The sequence below is a fragment of the Panthera pardus genome, unplaced genomic scaffold (assembly GCF_024362965.1).
Source record: "Panthera pardus isolate Hobbes unplaced genomic scaffold, ASM2436296v1 HiC_scaffold_1, whole genome shotgun sequence".
NCBI classification, from domain to species: Eukaryota; Metazoa; Chordata; class Mammalia; order Carnivora; family Felidae; genus Panthera; species Panthera pardus.
In genome coordinates this window covers 90673695-90690042 of record NW_026526654.1, presented here as the reverse complement: position 1 = coordinate 90690042, position 16348 = coordinate 90673695, and the positions used below count along the sequence as shown (strand labels likewise).

Below are 16348 nucleotides of genomic sequence, written 5' to 3'. Positions count from 1 at the left end.
CATTTAGGATTGGGAAATAACTGTGTTGCAAACGTCTTTGTGAATAACAAGCCAATGAAGAATTGTAGTTAGCCAAATAGACAACTAAAAACTGTATGAAGTAAAATACTAAGGCCAGGAAGTTAGATCTCTTATTCAAAACATAAGTGAAAATAGAATGAGTAACAATCCTAAAATAACAATAGTAATGATAGGTATTATATGCTAATTTCTACATACATTGAATCACACACTCTATAAGGTAGGGAATGAGGAAACTGAGGTACAGAGCATTATCACACAGCTAGTAAGGGCCAGAGCCAGGATTCAAACAGACCCAGGGAGTTCATGCTCTTAAGGCGTAGATTGAATACCTTCTAATCAGGAACAAGACTCAGAATCTGACTGGGGTTCCATCTACTCCAGTAAAGCCTTTCCTAATGATGTGAGAAATGAGAAAAAGTAGGTTCTGTGAAGCCTCATGTACTAAATGTTGAGGAAGAAAGTGGGCTACCCAGAGTTGGAAGTAGAAAGGAGGTCCTATGTGGGCTCCTGCAGAAGAGGTCAAAGAACCTCTTTGGGTGCTGTTAGTGCTACGTTATATCTACACATGAGCAACACTCAACCCTAATCAAAGAGTCTTAGATGTCATCACCTTGGTCTCTGGGGTATCATTCAACCAAAGGAAATAAAGTGGAAGGTCTATGTCTTATTGATTTAAAAAAGCAATTACCCAAACTGAGACTGGTCCATAAAAATATTTCCAATGGTTTGTGGCAAACTGGTGAAAATGATGACAATATTTTATAAAGTTTTATATAAAGATGAATGTATTTCATTTAAAATATTATCCTTTATATGCTGCCTGATTAAGGCAGGGACTCTAGTAGCCTGAATTCAAATCCCAGCTCAGCCACCTATTAGGGTATGACCTTGCACATGCCAGTTAATCTCTCCGCACCTCAGTTTCCTCCCTTGTAAAAGGTGGTAATTATAGTACCCACAGCCTTAGGGTGGTTTTGAGAATTAAATGAGTCAATTTGTGAAGCACTTAGAACAGTACACACTACAAAATTGTTTATTATTCCTACTTTTTTTTTCAAAGTTTATTGATTTTGAGAGAGACAGCATGTGTGAGTGGGGGTGGGGGAGGGAAAGAGAGAGAGAGAGAGAGAGAGAGAGAATGAGAATCCCAAGCAGGTTCCGCGCTGTCAGCACAGAGCCTACTCAGGGCTTCATCTCACAAACCATGAGATCATGACCTGAGCTGAAATCAAGAGTCAGTGCTTAACCGGATGAGCCACTCTTGCACCCCTATTATTCCTACTTTTTAAATGTTAAAATACCATATCTTTGAGAAAATGATAGTGGTAATAGATGTGAGGTTTTAGTTTGGCTTTGTGTTTGGTTTTGGTTAGTTGCTTTTTTTAATATGTTTACTTGCCCATTTAAAAAATACCATATTTGCCCTCTACTTTTTTTTTTTTATTGTGCTCCTCTCTGATATGCAGAAGGCTAAGAACTACTGGTTTAGAATTAATGGATAGACCCAAAATGGCAGATTTTTTTTTTTTTTTTTTTTTAGTAACTTACTCATTCTCTAGCAAACACTCCAGCTTCCGGGATTTACTTTCAGAGGCTTAGAAGAGTACCTGCTTTACAATAACAGCTTATATAAGACTTCACCATTTTATGATCATTTATAAGTTTTTTCAGATTTTTTCTGATTATCTTATTAGGATGAATCTGGAAGTAGAATTAGTAGGTGAGAGGATGTTGATGTTAAAATTGTGGAACCTACTTAACTCTTCTCCTGAAAGCCTGTGAGAATGCCCACTTCTTCCACCCCTACCATTTTCCTTCATGTCCAGGCTGTGAAACTAGATTGATTTGGAGACAAAGAGGCACAGGAATTCCTGCTGCCCTCACCCCTGCCTGAGCTCAGAATAGCGTTGGTCTGAAAGGCTGCTGCTCACAATAGGGAGGTAGCAACAGGAGGTGAGATAAGGTGGCCAAGGTCCTCTGACCCCCACAGGCTTCCCAGGAGATCTGGTTCAAGACAGAGACTTCATGGGCTAACAGCCACATCTGGTCTCCCTAAAGCAACCAGTTTCTTTTTGAAAGACCAGCTCCACTTAGTGTGGATTCAAACTCAGGGTACCCCTCTGAGTTGGGACCAAGTCTAGATCTCTGTGTATTATTTGACCACAAAATTAAAAAAGGATAGAACATGCCTATAGCGAACACCCTTTTTCACGTCAAGGATGAGTAGCCCAGTGAGAGAGAGGATATCTTTAATCTTCTTGTCATGTTGCTAATTAAGAGATCTGTCCAGTTCAGGCCGTTATTAGTAAAGATAGTGTCATTATTCAATGGCAGGCTGTACCTAACGTGCTCAGTTCCTTCTCTCCCAGCTCTCCATACACAAGACAGATGACCCCAATGACAAGCGCTTCCTCCTGGTGATGAAAGGAGCCCCCGAGCGGATCTTAGAGAAGTGCAGCACCATCATGGTCAATGGCCAGGAGCAGCCTCTGGACAAGAGCACAGCTGAGGCCTTCCACACCGCGTACATGGAGCTGGGAGGCCTGGGGGAGCGTGTACTGGGTGAGCTCTTTGTAGCAGTACCCTTATCCATCACCTGTTGGGTGTGAGGCTCTATGCCAGGTCAGGGCACAAGAGGAGACAGGCTTATTATCTAGCAGAGTAGCTGTGGCACCCACATGAATCACAGAAAGCATGGCAAACAAACATGTATGAGAATACTGTATGATAGTACTGAGGAGGGTGGGGTTGCTTCCAGATGAGGAAAATCTGGGAAGATTTTATGGAAGGAGTTACATTTTAAACTCAGCCTTGCATGACCATATTTGAAGGGAGGTGGAAAAAAAGTATTCACAGTAGAAGGAACAACATAAGCCAAAGCACAGAATTAAAAATGGACGGGGTCTGTGCACACATTGTGAGTGAGCCAGTCTGTGTTTAGCATTGCAGGAGAATGAGACGACATAGTCCTAGGAAATGAGCTGGAAAGATAGACTGCAGGGCATGATATGGAGTGCCTTATGTGGGTGAGGAACTGGGCTTTCATTCCACAGTCAGGAGAGCCACTAAACGCTTTGCAGCAAGTGGACTGATCAGAATGACAGTGTTTTCTAAAGAATAGTTCTTGGCAGCAGCAGGGAGAGGAGAGGCATGGCTCTCAGGAGGAGGTTGCTCCCTCATTCAGGTGAAAGAGGGTGGGAATTTGATCCAAGGCAATAGGAATGTGAAAGAGGGGTCAGACACAAGAGACTTCATGGAGGCAGAACTGGTAAGTCTGAGCAACTAGTTAGAGGAGAAAATTAAGTTTAGAATAATGTTGAAGTTGCTCACTTGCTTATTAGGGAGAAAATAGTGCCAGTTGCAGAGACTAGGGATGTTAGAGGTGGAAGGAACCATGGAAATCCAGCCACTGTGGCAGAAGCCTAACTGTGGTAACTTAAGTGATATCAAAGGGTATGTTCTTAATGAGAATCCTGGGTTGACAGAAACCGAATATGAATTTAAGGTAACAGAAGTTCACGGTTGATGATAAGGCTCATTAAACATCGTAAAAGTTCTTGCCAGTCGAGATGGAATCTGTGGAATGTGTGTTTCTAAAAGATATTTGAGCTTGTTAAGCAAATGAAATAATTAAATGAGATAATAATGCTTTAAGCATGCCTTAAATAACCCACAGCACCAGGTTATGTTTTCAGTGCAGGTTTGATACCTATCTGACCAGAATCACTCTAGGAACCTTGTGTTTGACCTCTCAAACTCTGTGCTTTACTAAAACGTGTAAAGCAGTGGGGCATGCTGAAAACAAATTTGATGTGAAAGCTGATGAGAAAGTTATACGACCTGGGAAGTCCCACCAGACACAGGAATCTTTTCTGCTTCAACCCATGAGAGGCAGATGCCTTCTGAGTAATGAAAGGGTCTCCATTCCTAATGGCCTTTCTCTCACACTCACCTTGATTAAACATGGAGCTTCATACCATTCTCCTGACGCCTCAGATTCTTTCCCCAGTTTGTGCACTGGCACGTTCCATTTTCTCTGCCTAAAATGGCCTTCTCATCCCACATCTCCCTTCTCTCCCTGGAAAATGTCTAACTCCTCTTTCAAGAATCATCTCACTTGTGACCTCCTTGGGGAAGTCTTTCCTGAATCCCCGGGTGACTCTACTCTGTAACACTCACTTACTTTTTTATGCTTTATCTCTTATGTCTCTGTCTCCACACTAGACTAAGATATCTCCAGAAGCAAAGGCTGACCCCTCTTGGTTTCTATATCCTTAGAACATAACAGAGAATCCAGTGGGCACCCAGTAAATTACTTTTGAATGAAATACGTCCTTCCTAATTACAGCATGCATTATAGAATTGAAATAATGAAACAATTCTGGTATCCACTCAAGTATTAGTAAAATAGTAAAAGTGTATGAAAATGTTCCTCCTTTTCTTTTGTTATTTCTTATCCTAATTTCATTGACTCCCCAATTCATGCACATTCCAGGTTTCTGTCATCTCTACCTGCCAGCAGACGAGTTTCCAGAATCTTATTCATTTGATGTAGACACCATGAACTTTCCCACGTCTAACCTGTGTTTTGTGGGGCTCTTATCAATGATTGATCCCCCCCGGTCCACTGTACCTGATGCGGTCACCAAATGCCGGAGTGCAGGGATCAAGGTGGGAGTTATTGTCCTGACTTAAGAAGTCCTCCATTTATGTTGTACACTTCTCTAAGAATGGTTGTCATAGGAGGTAGTCAGTGTTCAAGTCTCAGGTAAATATCATAATCCCCCACCCCCTTTTTATCTCTACTTTCACTATACTAAGATTCTAGTAACCGTCCAATAAAGGCAAAATGATTGTGTCTGGGTGGAACAAACCACAATAGTAACTGCAGTGAGAATGCCATGAATTGACTCTTTCTTGCCCTAAACTATGATCGAGAATAAAAGGTTCTATTGCTGGGGCGCCTGGGTGGCTCAGTCGGTTGAGCGCTGACTTCGGCTCAGGTCACGATCTCGCGGTCCGTGAGTTCGAGCCCCGCATCGGGCCCCTGTGCTGACAGCTCGGAGCCCGGAGCCTGTTTCAGATTCTGTGTCTCCCTCTCTCTGACCCTCCCCCATTCATGCTCTGTCTCTCTCTGTCTCAAAAATAAATAAACGTTAAAAAAAAAAAAAGGTTCTATTACTTAATCTTGAGGTTCAGCCTCAAAATCCATTTGCCTTCATGATATCAGAACCAAAATATTAATTCCATTACCATGTTAATAACAAGACTGTTGAAGGAACATGAGGCTCTCTCAGGTAGATATCCACCAGCCCTTTCACAAATAAAGTAACATGCAAGGGAAAGGTCTTCCTCTAATGTCGGAGGAGGAAATGTAAGAAGCTTGGAAGCAAGGATAGATCCAAGGAGATCAGTGTGTCCTTCAGAGACAGTTTTGTCTTTGATCTAAAGATCAAAACCTAGCCATAAGGGCAAACCACAATAATCACTCATCACATTCTGGGCTGATATTGAACTATCCCTACTCTGGCCATCTGAGATTCTCATTGTTCACATGCCTCTCTCATTGTGTTCTAGGTTATTATGGTTACAGGTGATCATCCAATCACAGCCAAAGCTATTGCCAAAAGTGTGGGTATTATTTCAGCCAACAGTGAGACAGTGGAAGACATTGCAAAACGCCTCCACATTGCTGTGGAGCAAGTTAACAAACGGTAAGCACAGAACCAATGTAGCAGAAACATTCTTATCCAAGTTCGTATCCTTGTTGGCTCTAAAGAGCTGTGCTATTTGGAGCAAATCCCTTTTTTTTGCCAGACATTATCTCAGGGTAATGCTAGGCTGTACTGGTACCATGAAAATTACCCATTATGTACTCCTTGTATGAAATTTTAAAAACCCAGTGGAGTAGACCGGAAAACTTCAGTGCCAAATTTAGAGTGAGAAAAACTGAAACAAAATTTATATGAAATTACTTGCTGTCGATCCAGTTGTATAATCAGGAATATTAAGAACCCTCTGTGTTTGGTGCACTCCCCTAGGGCTCATTTTGAGTATTTATTCAGTTGCTTCCTGAGGAAAGATTCGGTTTTCCATAGTGTCTCCTAATTCTTGTAATCATGTCTATCCTTTAGTCCACTCATCCATCCATTCAGTCATGTATTAGCTTTCAACAGTTAATTGTTGAGTGCCAACAAGGTACCCGGCACAGTGCTAGACACTGGAACTATAGCAGCAAAGACACCAGACACTATCCCTGCCCTTGGGAAGCTTTCCATCTAGGTTGAGGGACAGAAAAATAAAAACTATTTGTGATGTCATAAGTACAGTGAAGGAGACACACAGGGGACAAGGGTTCTAGCAGTGGGAGGAGAGTCACCTTGACTGTTGATAATTCAGATGACCAAAGACTCCAAAGTCTTAGTGTAAAAATAAATATTGGCTTTATTATAACTTCACACATGTTGGGGGGAAAGGGAGAGACCAATGAACCCCCTCTAGTTAACCCAAGCATTTATGCCTTTTAGAATACCAAGCTGTCAGGTAATAAATTATTACCCGAGCAACAAATTACCACTTAAGACAACCCAACAGAATTATAGCCTCTGGGCACAGCAACAATATCTGAAGTCCGAGTATTCCAATGCTCCTTTGTATAAGCAACATTCATCTACAAAAGCTTTTTGGAGCTTTTGTTTGTTTTCTTTGTTTTTAAAAATAATAGGATTACGCATTTTCATGCAACTCACCACACTGAATAGGGGTTGGGATGGATACTTTGGTGAATGTTTTCAGTTATTCACTGTGTCAGCTGTAGCTTCATGATCATGTAATACTTGTACTTTTGCAGCTGTGGGGAGAAAGGACACACCCTTTTCTTATCTTACTTTCATATATATATATATTTTTATTTTTTTTACCAGAACATAGAAATACCTGTATTTTGAGTCAAGTGCTAGAATTCTAGAATTTAGCACCAACAGGAAAACACAGACCTAAAAATGTTCAAAACAAACAAGTGTAAAGAAAAAGGCATGCAGTGTTTTGTACGTAGAGTGTAGAAGCTGAGATTTGAAGGCTAAAATGTGGAGTGTTAGTCAAGGGAAGAGGAGGTGAGAGAAGCCCATTCCTGGCAAAGGCAGAAAGACCTGTGAAGGCCTGAGGGCAGTGGAGGGTATGGAGGTATGGAGGGCTCAGAGCTGGGAGGTCCAGTGGGCTGCAGGAGAGAGCCAGCCAAAGGGGAAGTGACGCTCAACAGCACAGGCTGCACCCGGCCTTGCAGACCAGGTTAGGGACTCGGGTCTGCTCTAAGTGCAGTGGAAAGCCTCTGAAATGTTTTAGCATGGAACAATACAATCAGATCTGTGTAATTGATTACACTTTCTAGAACCTTACTTTTATCGGCAGCAGATAATAGTTTTCCTCAAAGAGGACCTCAATAAATTGTTCTCCCTACACAGCTCATTACACAGTAGACACTATAAGTCTGAAATAAACAACAAAGAATTGTTACCTGCGTGTTTTGGCAAAAACTGAATTCTAGGACCCAAAACATATGAACAGGAAGTTACATTGCCCCAGGAATGTTCCCACCCGTTCCTACAAAGCAAAAGATTTATTCCTATTGTTGTATGATACCAGGAAATGGCTTTATTTTTTTAACCTCAGTTTACTGTCTTGAAATGGAGACCAGCGTGTCCCCAGAACTCATAACCCCTATCATCCCACTAGATAGAGTATTAGGGTCAAGGACATTGGATTCCAGGTAAAATTCAAAGAGACTTCGGCCCATTTCCTGCCCAGAACAGCATTTTAGTATAAGATCCAACCTTTGGCCTCACTCAGTTCCTTCTGGCCCTTCTAGGGACGCTAAAGCTGCAGTGGTGACTGGCACAGAGCTGAAGGACATGAGCCCAGAACAGCTGGATGAGCTCTTAACCAACTACTCAGAGATTGTCTTTGCTCGAACATCCCCCCAGCAGAAGCTGATCATTGTAGAGGGCTGTCAAAGGCAGGTGGGTGGACAGCAGTTCCCAAAGAACCTTCCAGGTCTGTCACTGTCCTGTGGGGAAATTTGGGGCTGAGATCTGGATCCCAGATCAGGGCTATGGCACTTTTTAAACCCCTCAAGAAACAATTCTTTGCCCGTTTTCATCACCGTACATTTCTACCCTCTCAGGGGGCTGACCCTCCACCCTTCTTTGAGACCCTCCTGCATGCACAGCTTTCTGACAGTGAAGCATTTGGTGCTGTGGTAGGTGTGATTATAGAGAGATTTTATTTATTTTTTTTTTTAATTTTTTTTTTCAACGTTTTTTATTTATTTTTGGGACAGAGAGAGACAGAGCATGAACGGGGGAGGGGCAGAGAGAGAGGGAGACACAGAATCAGAAACAGGCTCCAGGCTCCGAGCCATCAGCCCAGAGCCCAACGCGGGGCTCGAACTCACGGACCGCGAGATCGTGACCTGGCTGAAGTCGGATGCTTAACCGACTGCGCCACCCAGGCGCCCCGAGAGATTTTAAAGTGTAAGATATACACATGCACCCCAATGTTTCTAGCAGCACTATCAACAACAGCCAAAGTATGGAAAGAGCCCAAATGTCCATCGCTGGATGAATGGATAAAGAAGATGTGGTATTTATATACAATGGAGTATTACTCAGCAATCAAAAAGAATGGAATTTTGCCATTTGCAACTACGTGGCTGGAACTAGAGGGTATTATGCTAAGTGAAATTAGTCAGAGAAAGACAAATATCATAGACTTCACTCATATGAGGACTTTAAGACACAGAACAGATGAACACAAGGGAAGGGAAGCAAAAATAATATAAAAACAGGGAGGGGGACAAAACATAAGAGACTCTTAAATATGGAGAACAAACAGAAGGTTACTGGAGGGTTTGTGGGAGGGGGATGGGCTAAATGGGTGAGGGGCATTAAGGAATCTACTCCTGAAATCATTGTTGCACTATATGCTAACTAAGTTGGATGTAAATTTAAAAAATAAAATTAAAATTAAAAAAAATAAATAAAATAAAAGTGTAAGATATAGAGCAAAAACTGTAAAGACACAAGATATGAAATATCCACTTTAGCCTGCCACACACATGGTTTTAATTATCGAGCACGTTGTTCTTGCTCCAGGATTTCCCGGCTTTATCTTTTCCCAAAAACAAGCCCTTCATTTCAGCTCTAGTCATCCTTACATCCTCCAGAGGAAGGGGAGACTGTGTTGATCTTGTCCTACCTGTGACCCCTTAGGCCTGCTGTCTCCTGTTTTCTCATGTGTCCCCACAGAATGCGGTTGTTGCTGTGACAGGGGATGGAGTTAATGACTCTCCAGCTCTAAAGAAGGCAGATATTGGGATTGCCATGGGGATAGCAGGTTCCGATGCCGCCAAAAATGCAGCTGACATGGTCTTGTTGGATGACAACTTTGCATCCATAGTCACAGGAGTGGAGGAAGGTGAGTGAGGTCTCAGGTGATCTTACTGAGACAGGGGTCACCTGGGGGTCCAAGAGCAAATCCTATAGAAGAACATCTTTGCCTAGGTCGCCTGATCTTCGACAACCTGAAGAAGACTATCGCCTATACCCTGACCAAGAACATTGCTGAGCTGTGCCCCTTTCTGATCTACATCATTGTTGGGCTCCCTCTGCCCATTGGCACCATTACGATCTTGTTCATCGACTTGGGCACAGACATAGTAAGTAGCACTAAAGGGAACAGGATCTGATAACTAATGTAAACTTCAGGGTCATTACCTTCAAGGGCAAGGAGATGGACGAAATCAGTTCTCCTCGAACTTCGATGTAACAGGGCCTGAATTTCTGCATTTCTAGTATTTCTTAAGTGATATCGATTCTGCTGGTCCACCAGCCACATCTTAAAGCAAAGTACTAGAGGGGCACCTGGGTGGCTCAGTCGGTTAAGCGTCCGACTTCAGCTCAGTTCACAATCTCGCAGTCCGTGAGTTCGAGCCCCACGTCGGGCTCTGGGCTGATGGCTCAGAGCCTGGAGCCTGCTTCCGATTCTGTGTCTCCCTCTCTCTCTGCCCCTCCCCCGTTCATGCTCTGTCTCTCTCTGTCTCAAAAATAAATAAGCGTTTAAAAAAAAATTTAAAAAAAAAAAAGCAAAGTACTAGAGAGATCTGTCAAATGTTTGGAAGTTAAAACCACTTCACCTCGTGTAAGAGCTTTTCAAGACATGAGTTCTTCACCCTCCCCCCAAGATATGCGATTCATTGGTTTCAGCTCATGTGCCTCCCTCCCCTTTGGAGAAGAAAGCACTATCACTAAATAGCCCCTGTAACACTGCGGGCCCAATGGCCACCGTGATAACCCACACCTGCCCCTTGTTAAGTAAAAGAATCTGTGGTCTGGAAGCCCCGCACCTAAACACAGTAAGAACTCGCAGTTATTAACGCTTTATCAGGCCTCATATTGACCTACAATAACATCACCTAAACCCTCCCTTCTAGTATGTATCCATTTAAGAAAGCATCATGACAGTTATCCACATGGCTCCAGCTTACACAGGCAAAGGGAGGAAAAGGCAATAGGGAGCGAACAGAATTCGCAGTGAGAATGGCCCTGCAAATGGCCGGCTTCTACCCTCTTGTTTTATGTAATACCCAGGCAATCTCCACATTGCAGAGACACTAAAGCCATCTTTACCTTAGAGGGGAATTGGGGTCCTTCATGGTTTACACTCAGATCACTTTGCAGGCTCTTTCAGTTTGCTTCGTTTTCTCCACTGCAGTGCCTCTTGCAGTGTGGTCAGGGCATCACCTGGGAACTTGTTAGAAATGCAGATTCTCTGGCCTTGGGAAAGTCTGGGGGTGGGGGGTGGGGCCCAGCGATCTGTCCTTAAAAGTCCTTCCAGGTGGGAGGGCCTGTGAGAGAACCAGTGTGACCTAGTGGCATGCCAAAGGGGGAGAGGATGGCAGGAAAAATCTGCCCCAGAGGGGAAAAGTGTTTTATAATTAGCATCTTTAGAACTGCCAGCACATGTTGATAATAAAAAGTAGATTGATTTTTAAAGCCAACTATTTTTTTAATGTTTATTTATTTTTGAGAGAGAGTGAGAGAGCCAAAGTATGAGCTGGGGAGGGGCAGAGAAAGAGGGAGACACAGAATCCGAAGCAGGCTCCAGGCTCCGAGCTGTCAGCACAGAGCCCAACATGGGGCTCAAACCCGCAAACAGTGAGATCATGACTTGAGTTGAAGTCAGAAGCTTAACTGACTGAGCCACCCAGGCGCCCCCCCTTAACTCTTTTCAATTTCTTCTTCTTTTTTTTTAATGTTTATTTATTTCTGAGAGAGAGGGACAGAGCGTGAGCAGGGGAGGGGCAGAGAGAGAGGGAGACACAGAATCTGAAGCAGGCTCCAGGCTCCGAGCTGTCAGCACAGAGCCCGACGCGGGGCTTGAACTCATGAACCACGAGATCATGACCTGAGCCAAAGTTGGACACTTAACCGACTGAGCCACTTAGGTGCCCCTAAAGCCAACTGTTTTTAAATTCTCTAGAGACAATCCACCCCCATTGTCTACACCCTGGATAGACCAGTTCCATAACCCCGTAACCCCACCACCATTATCATCCACCACCCCACCATCTACCCTGAGGCCCCTGGCTATGCCACTGCCACTATCACTCTGTTGGTACAGCACAGTGTTTCAGGGCTAGGCCTCACAGACTCTCTCCCCGTCTAGATTCCCTCTATTGCCTTGGCTTATGAGAAAGCTGAAAGTGACATTATGAACAGGAAGCCTCGCCATAAGAAGAAGGACAGACTGGTGAACCAGCAACTTGCCGTATACTCTTACCTGCACATTGGTACGATGAGAGCACCTCTCACCTGTCATACGAGGGACCTCCCAGAGAATGCATTCCAGTCACAGGCAGAAACTGTTTCCTTCTGGGGTGGGGTTGGGATGAGAGGAGAAACCAAGAGGAGAATGAGTGCACACGCAATTCTGAAGTCATTCTAGAACCTCTACCCTTACCTCTTTTGTGCTTTTAGGCCTCATGCAAGCTGTGGGAGCTTTTGTTGTGTATTTTACCGTGTATGCGCAGGAGGGCTTTAAACCCAGCATTCTCGCTGACCTCCGGGTAGAATGGGAAAACGGCAATGTGAATGACTTAGAAGACACCTACGGACAGCAATGGGTAAGGGAAGGAGACTCTCCCTTCAACGTCCTCCTGTTTCCCCCCTCCTCTCACGGCCTTGTCCAGACTCATGCAGAACTTTCAATTCCCTGGACAGCCTTAATGAGACAGAGAAAGTAAAAGTTTTCTCAGTTAATAGGGCTTGTGGGCCCCTTGGTTACATTGGTTTGGCCTTTGCCAGGACTCAGCCTTCTCTCTTGAATCACATGCCTTGAGGTCACTTTTCTTACTTTGGCTTTGCAATTGTTTTGGAGGAGTAACCAGTCCAACAACACCCACAGTTGGGCCATATCAATTAAGTTAGCATCTTTCCCTACTCAACTGGTTAAAGAAAATAAAGTTTCTTCCCAAGCACAAGGAGATGATCCTCTGTCAATCGTGGTGAGGTGGGGAGAAAGTAAAGCTTTATAGAACTGCATGGAAATCTCCTTCCAAGTTTTCCATCTGGGGTCTCACGGTCTCCTCTTTGTCCATTGACAGACATGGTACCAGAGGAAATACTTAGAATGGACAGGCTACACAGCTTTCTTTGTTGGCATCATGGTCCAGCAGATAGCGGATGTGCTCATCAGGAAAACCAGAAGGAACTCCATCTTCCAGCAGGGCCTCTTTAGGTACTGCCCACATCCAGCCTCATAGTTCAGCCCTGGGCCTTCGACACAGGAATGATGAGGGTCATGCCTGTGACTCCACCGGTGTGTGGCCCTGTGGCCACGTGAATTCAGAATCTGTTTGCTTTTATGTTTCTTGTAGAAATAAAGTCATCTGGCTGGGGATTGCCTCACAGATTATCATTGCTTTAATCCTCTCCTACGGGCTTGGAAGTGTCACAGCCCTGAATTTCACGATGCTCCGGTGAGTTCCTCTTCAACAGTGGGCAGGAAAGAGCCAGCCCTGTTATTATTTTTTTTAATGTTTATGTATTTTTGAAAGAGAGAAAGAGTGAGTGTGGAGGGGCAGAGAGAGAGGGAGAAGGGGATCTGAAGCGGGCTCCTGCTGATGGCAGAAAGCCCAATGTGGGGCTTGAACTCACGAACCGTGAGATCATGACCTGAGCCGAAATCGGACGCTTAACTGACTGAGCCAGCCAGGCGCTCCAGAGATAGCCATATTCTGAGCTGTCACAGCCTAAGTGAACATTAGGATTCCAGGGAACTCTTTCCTCTCCAGCCTTTCAAAAGAGATAAGACTGAATCTGTGCTATATTAGAGACTTAGACCTGCTAGTTTTCCCAGAAGAGGAAATGGGTTTCACCATCCCAGCTCTACCCTCATCTAATAGGACACTTCATAGGCAGATGTTGCTTCTACCAGTCACAGTCTGGTAAAATAAGAAGCTTCCCAGTTTTACACTATATGACCCAATATTGTTATGTCCAGTAAGGCAGAGAAAATGAACAAGAGGCCCTCTGCCCGTGGGCAGGAAGCTGGGCCTTTTCTTTGGATGCACTCAGACTGACTTTCCTCCCTCCTGCTTCCAGGCCTCAGTACTGGTTTGTGGCTGTGCCATATGCCATTCTGATTTGGGTGTATGATGAGGTCCGAAAACTTTTCATCAGACTCTACCCTGGAAGTAAGTAGTAACATAATTTTTGAGACTCTGTTTATCCACTTCAACAGACTCCCCATTTCTCATTAACTTTTTCTACCTCCACAGGCTGGTGGGACAAGAACATGTATTACTAAGACCACCTCACTTCCCCAGATTCCCAGTTGCACGTTGAGCCTGTTCTTTATCTTCTGGCTGCTGTCTGGGAGACCACCGCAATAAGGACTTGTCCAAATGCAGAAAGAGAAGGCAGAAAGCAGTATGAAAGATACTCACTGAGGTTTTGTACTTTCAAGCAGAAATTCAACTGTTTATATATGATTTGCATCTCTAGTTCCGTCTCCTTGTTTAGAAATATGTGAGTTTCAAGGGAATGGAGTAGGGAAGAATGACATGTAAGTGTATATAAAGTCCACTCATGTTAAATTGCCTTAGGTGATGCAGCCAGCTGCGCAGATTTCCCTGCTAGATAGGATTGGTCGAACCTCCATTCCATACCCTATTAAAAGCCCAATGACCTTCCTAGATTTCTCTGAATTCCCAGAGAGCTTATAATTTCATGGTCACCCTGCTCAAAAGTTAATTCAGCTGAAGAGTTGCAAAAGGTGGAAGTAATGGCAGGTTTACATCACAGTAACATGGACAACCTCAGTTTTGACCCTGAGACCTCTTTCTTAACAGTCCACCACCCATCTGCAGCCCTCATCATCTGGCCAGTCCTGTCGGTGCCCTTCCTCCCTCGCTCCCTCGTTGCCTTCCACCCCCGAGACTGAGCCACCAACTCCTCCCAAACTGAGCTCCGTGTCCGTTTTGCATATCCCAGTCCAAGTGCTCTCTCGACTCAAAGGAGTTTTCAGTTATCAGGGTTCAACCTCAGTAGAGAACTGGGGTTTAAAACAGTAATATTTATTTCTCATAAAATGGTTGCAAAGCACTCTCTGGCACTAATTTTATGTTATGATTTAACTTCGCTTTACTCGTGTGTAACACATACATCCATGTTGACAGCCCCTAAGAGGCTTCATTTTAAGTAAAAGATGTTTTATAAAACCCGGTCTCATTGTGGTATTTTAATTAATTTGGGTTTTTCTTTTTTTTTTTTTTTTTTTTTCTTTTTTTTTTTTAATTTTTTTTTTCAACATTTTTTATTTATTTTTGGGACAGAGAGAGACAGAGCATGAACGGGGGAGGGGCAGAGAGAGAGGGAGACACAGAATCGGAAACAGGCTCCAGGCTCCGAGCCATCAGCCCAGAGCCTGACGCGGGGCTCGAACTCACGGACCGCGAGATCGTGACCTGGCTGAAGTCGGACGCTTAACCGACTGCGCCACCCAGGCGCCCCAATTTGGGTTTTTCTAGAATGCAGAGCATAGGACACCAAAAAATGAGATGTGAGGGGCATCTGGGTGGCTCAGTCGGTTGAGTGTCCGACTTCAGCTCAGGTCATGATCTCGTGGTCTGTGACTTCGAGCCCCACATCGGGCTCTGTGCTGACAGCTCGGAGCCTGGAGCCTGCTTCGGATTCTGTGTCTCCCTCTCTCCCTGCCCCTCCCCTGCTCATGCTCTATCTCTCTCTTTCTGTCATAAATAAATAAAAACATTTAAAAAAATGAGATGTAATTTCAATTTTTTTTTCTTCTTTAAGTCATTTTACTTTTCTATGGCAGGTCTAAAATATAGGGTTTACCTTCTGAACTCCCCTCTCCAATATCCCCGTTCTATATCCCAAGTCAGGATTTCTGGGGGAGGATACACCTTTCATCACTGGCCCTAGGGAAAGCAATTTTCGTAGCACTGACTTGACAGAACCTGAAAATTGCATGTGGTTAAACTTTCCCATTCCCAGCCTACCCCATCACCTCTCCTCCATTGCTCATTTAAACAAGGATATTCTGCTGCTGATGGCTCTAGGCTGGTGTCTCTGGAACAGGAAGAGGGGGACACATAGCCATAGTACTCTGTCATTTTCTCAGGGGTCACATTGAGAAGCATAAAAGAGGTCAGGGGCCATCATTGTAGCTTTATGTAAGTAGCTTATAATATACAATGTATATTACGTGTGTATATGTAAGTGAAAATCGTATTGCTGTCCTCAAGATCTTTCATCTGTATTTTTAGCCCCAATTATCACTGGGTTAATCTCACATCAGTAGTAGCAGTGAACTGGAAACCCTTCCAGGCAGCGACATCATGACCTTCTCATTCCAGTCTTGACAAGGCAGCTAATGCTTTCTAAACTTCAACTAAGAATAATTTGTCCTCACTCTGTTTCCTGCCAGGCTGTCTGAGTGCTCCTGGCTGTGACGGTTGGTAGCTCTTGGTCCCGCCAGAGCCAGCCAGGGAAGCTATAAATACAACACAACGCTCTAAGGGGTTTCACTTGACTTTGAAGTTTGAAAGGAGTAACATATGAAGTAGATGTCTCTTCACAGCAGGAGTCGTATCTAGAATTACTTTCATATTGTACATACACTACTCTTGCAAAAAGTTGACACTCAAATATTTGTAAAATGAACACATAACTAATTTAAGGAATTCCAGAACTGAGAGTCATAGATAAGTAGTTTTCTTAAGTGGTAGACAGAATAAGGCAATAAA

General features: G+C 43.9%; 1 protein-coding gene across 1 annotated transcript in view; it reads left to right on the top strand.

The window, feature by feature from the left end:
* Nucleotides 1-14800, top strand: part of ATP12A (ATPase H+/K+ transporting non-gastric alpha2 subunit) — a 28682-nt gene extending 13882 nt beyond the window's left edge. The window contains exons 12-23 of the mRNA XM_019436485.2: nt 2394-2586; nt 4520-4695; nt 5602-5738; nt 7889-8039; nt 9327-9495; nt 9582-9736; nt 11746-11869; nt 12057-12202; nt 12683-12816; nt 12956-13057; nt 13683-13774; nt 13859-14800. Of these exons, the coding sequence (XP_019292030.1) occupies nt 2394-2586; nt 4520-4695; nt 5602-5738; nt 7889-8039; nt 9327-9495; nt 9582-9736; nt 11746-11869; nt 12057-12202; nt 12683-12816; nt 12956-13057; nt 13683-13774; nt 13859-13887 (1608 nt within the window). The 3' untranslated portion in view covers nt 13888-14800. The remainder of the gene's footprint in view (nt 1-2393; nt 2587-4519; nt 4696-5601; nt 5739-7888; nt 8040-9326; nt 9496-9581; nt 9737-11745; nt 11870-12056; nt 12203-12682; nt 12817-12955; nt 13058-13682; nt 13775-13858) is intronic.
* The last annotated feature ends 1548 nt before the right edge of the window (nt 14801-16348 follow it).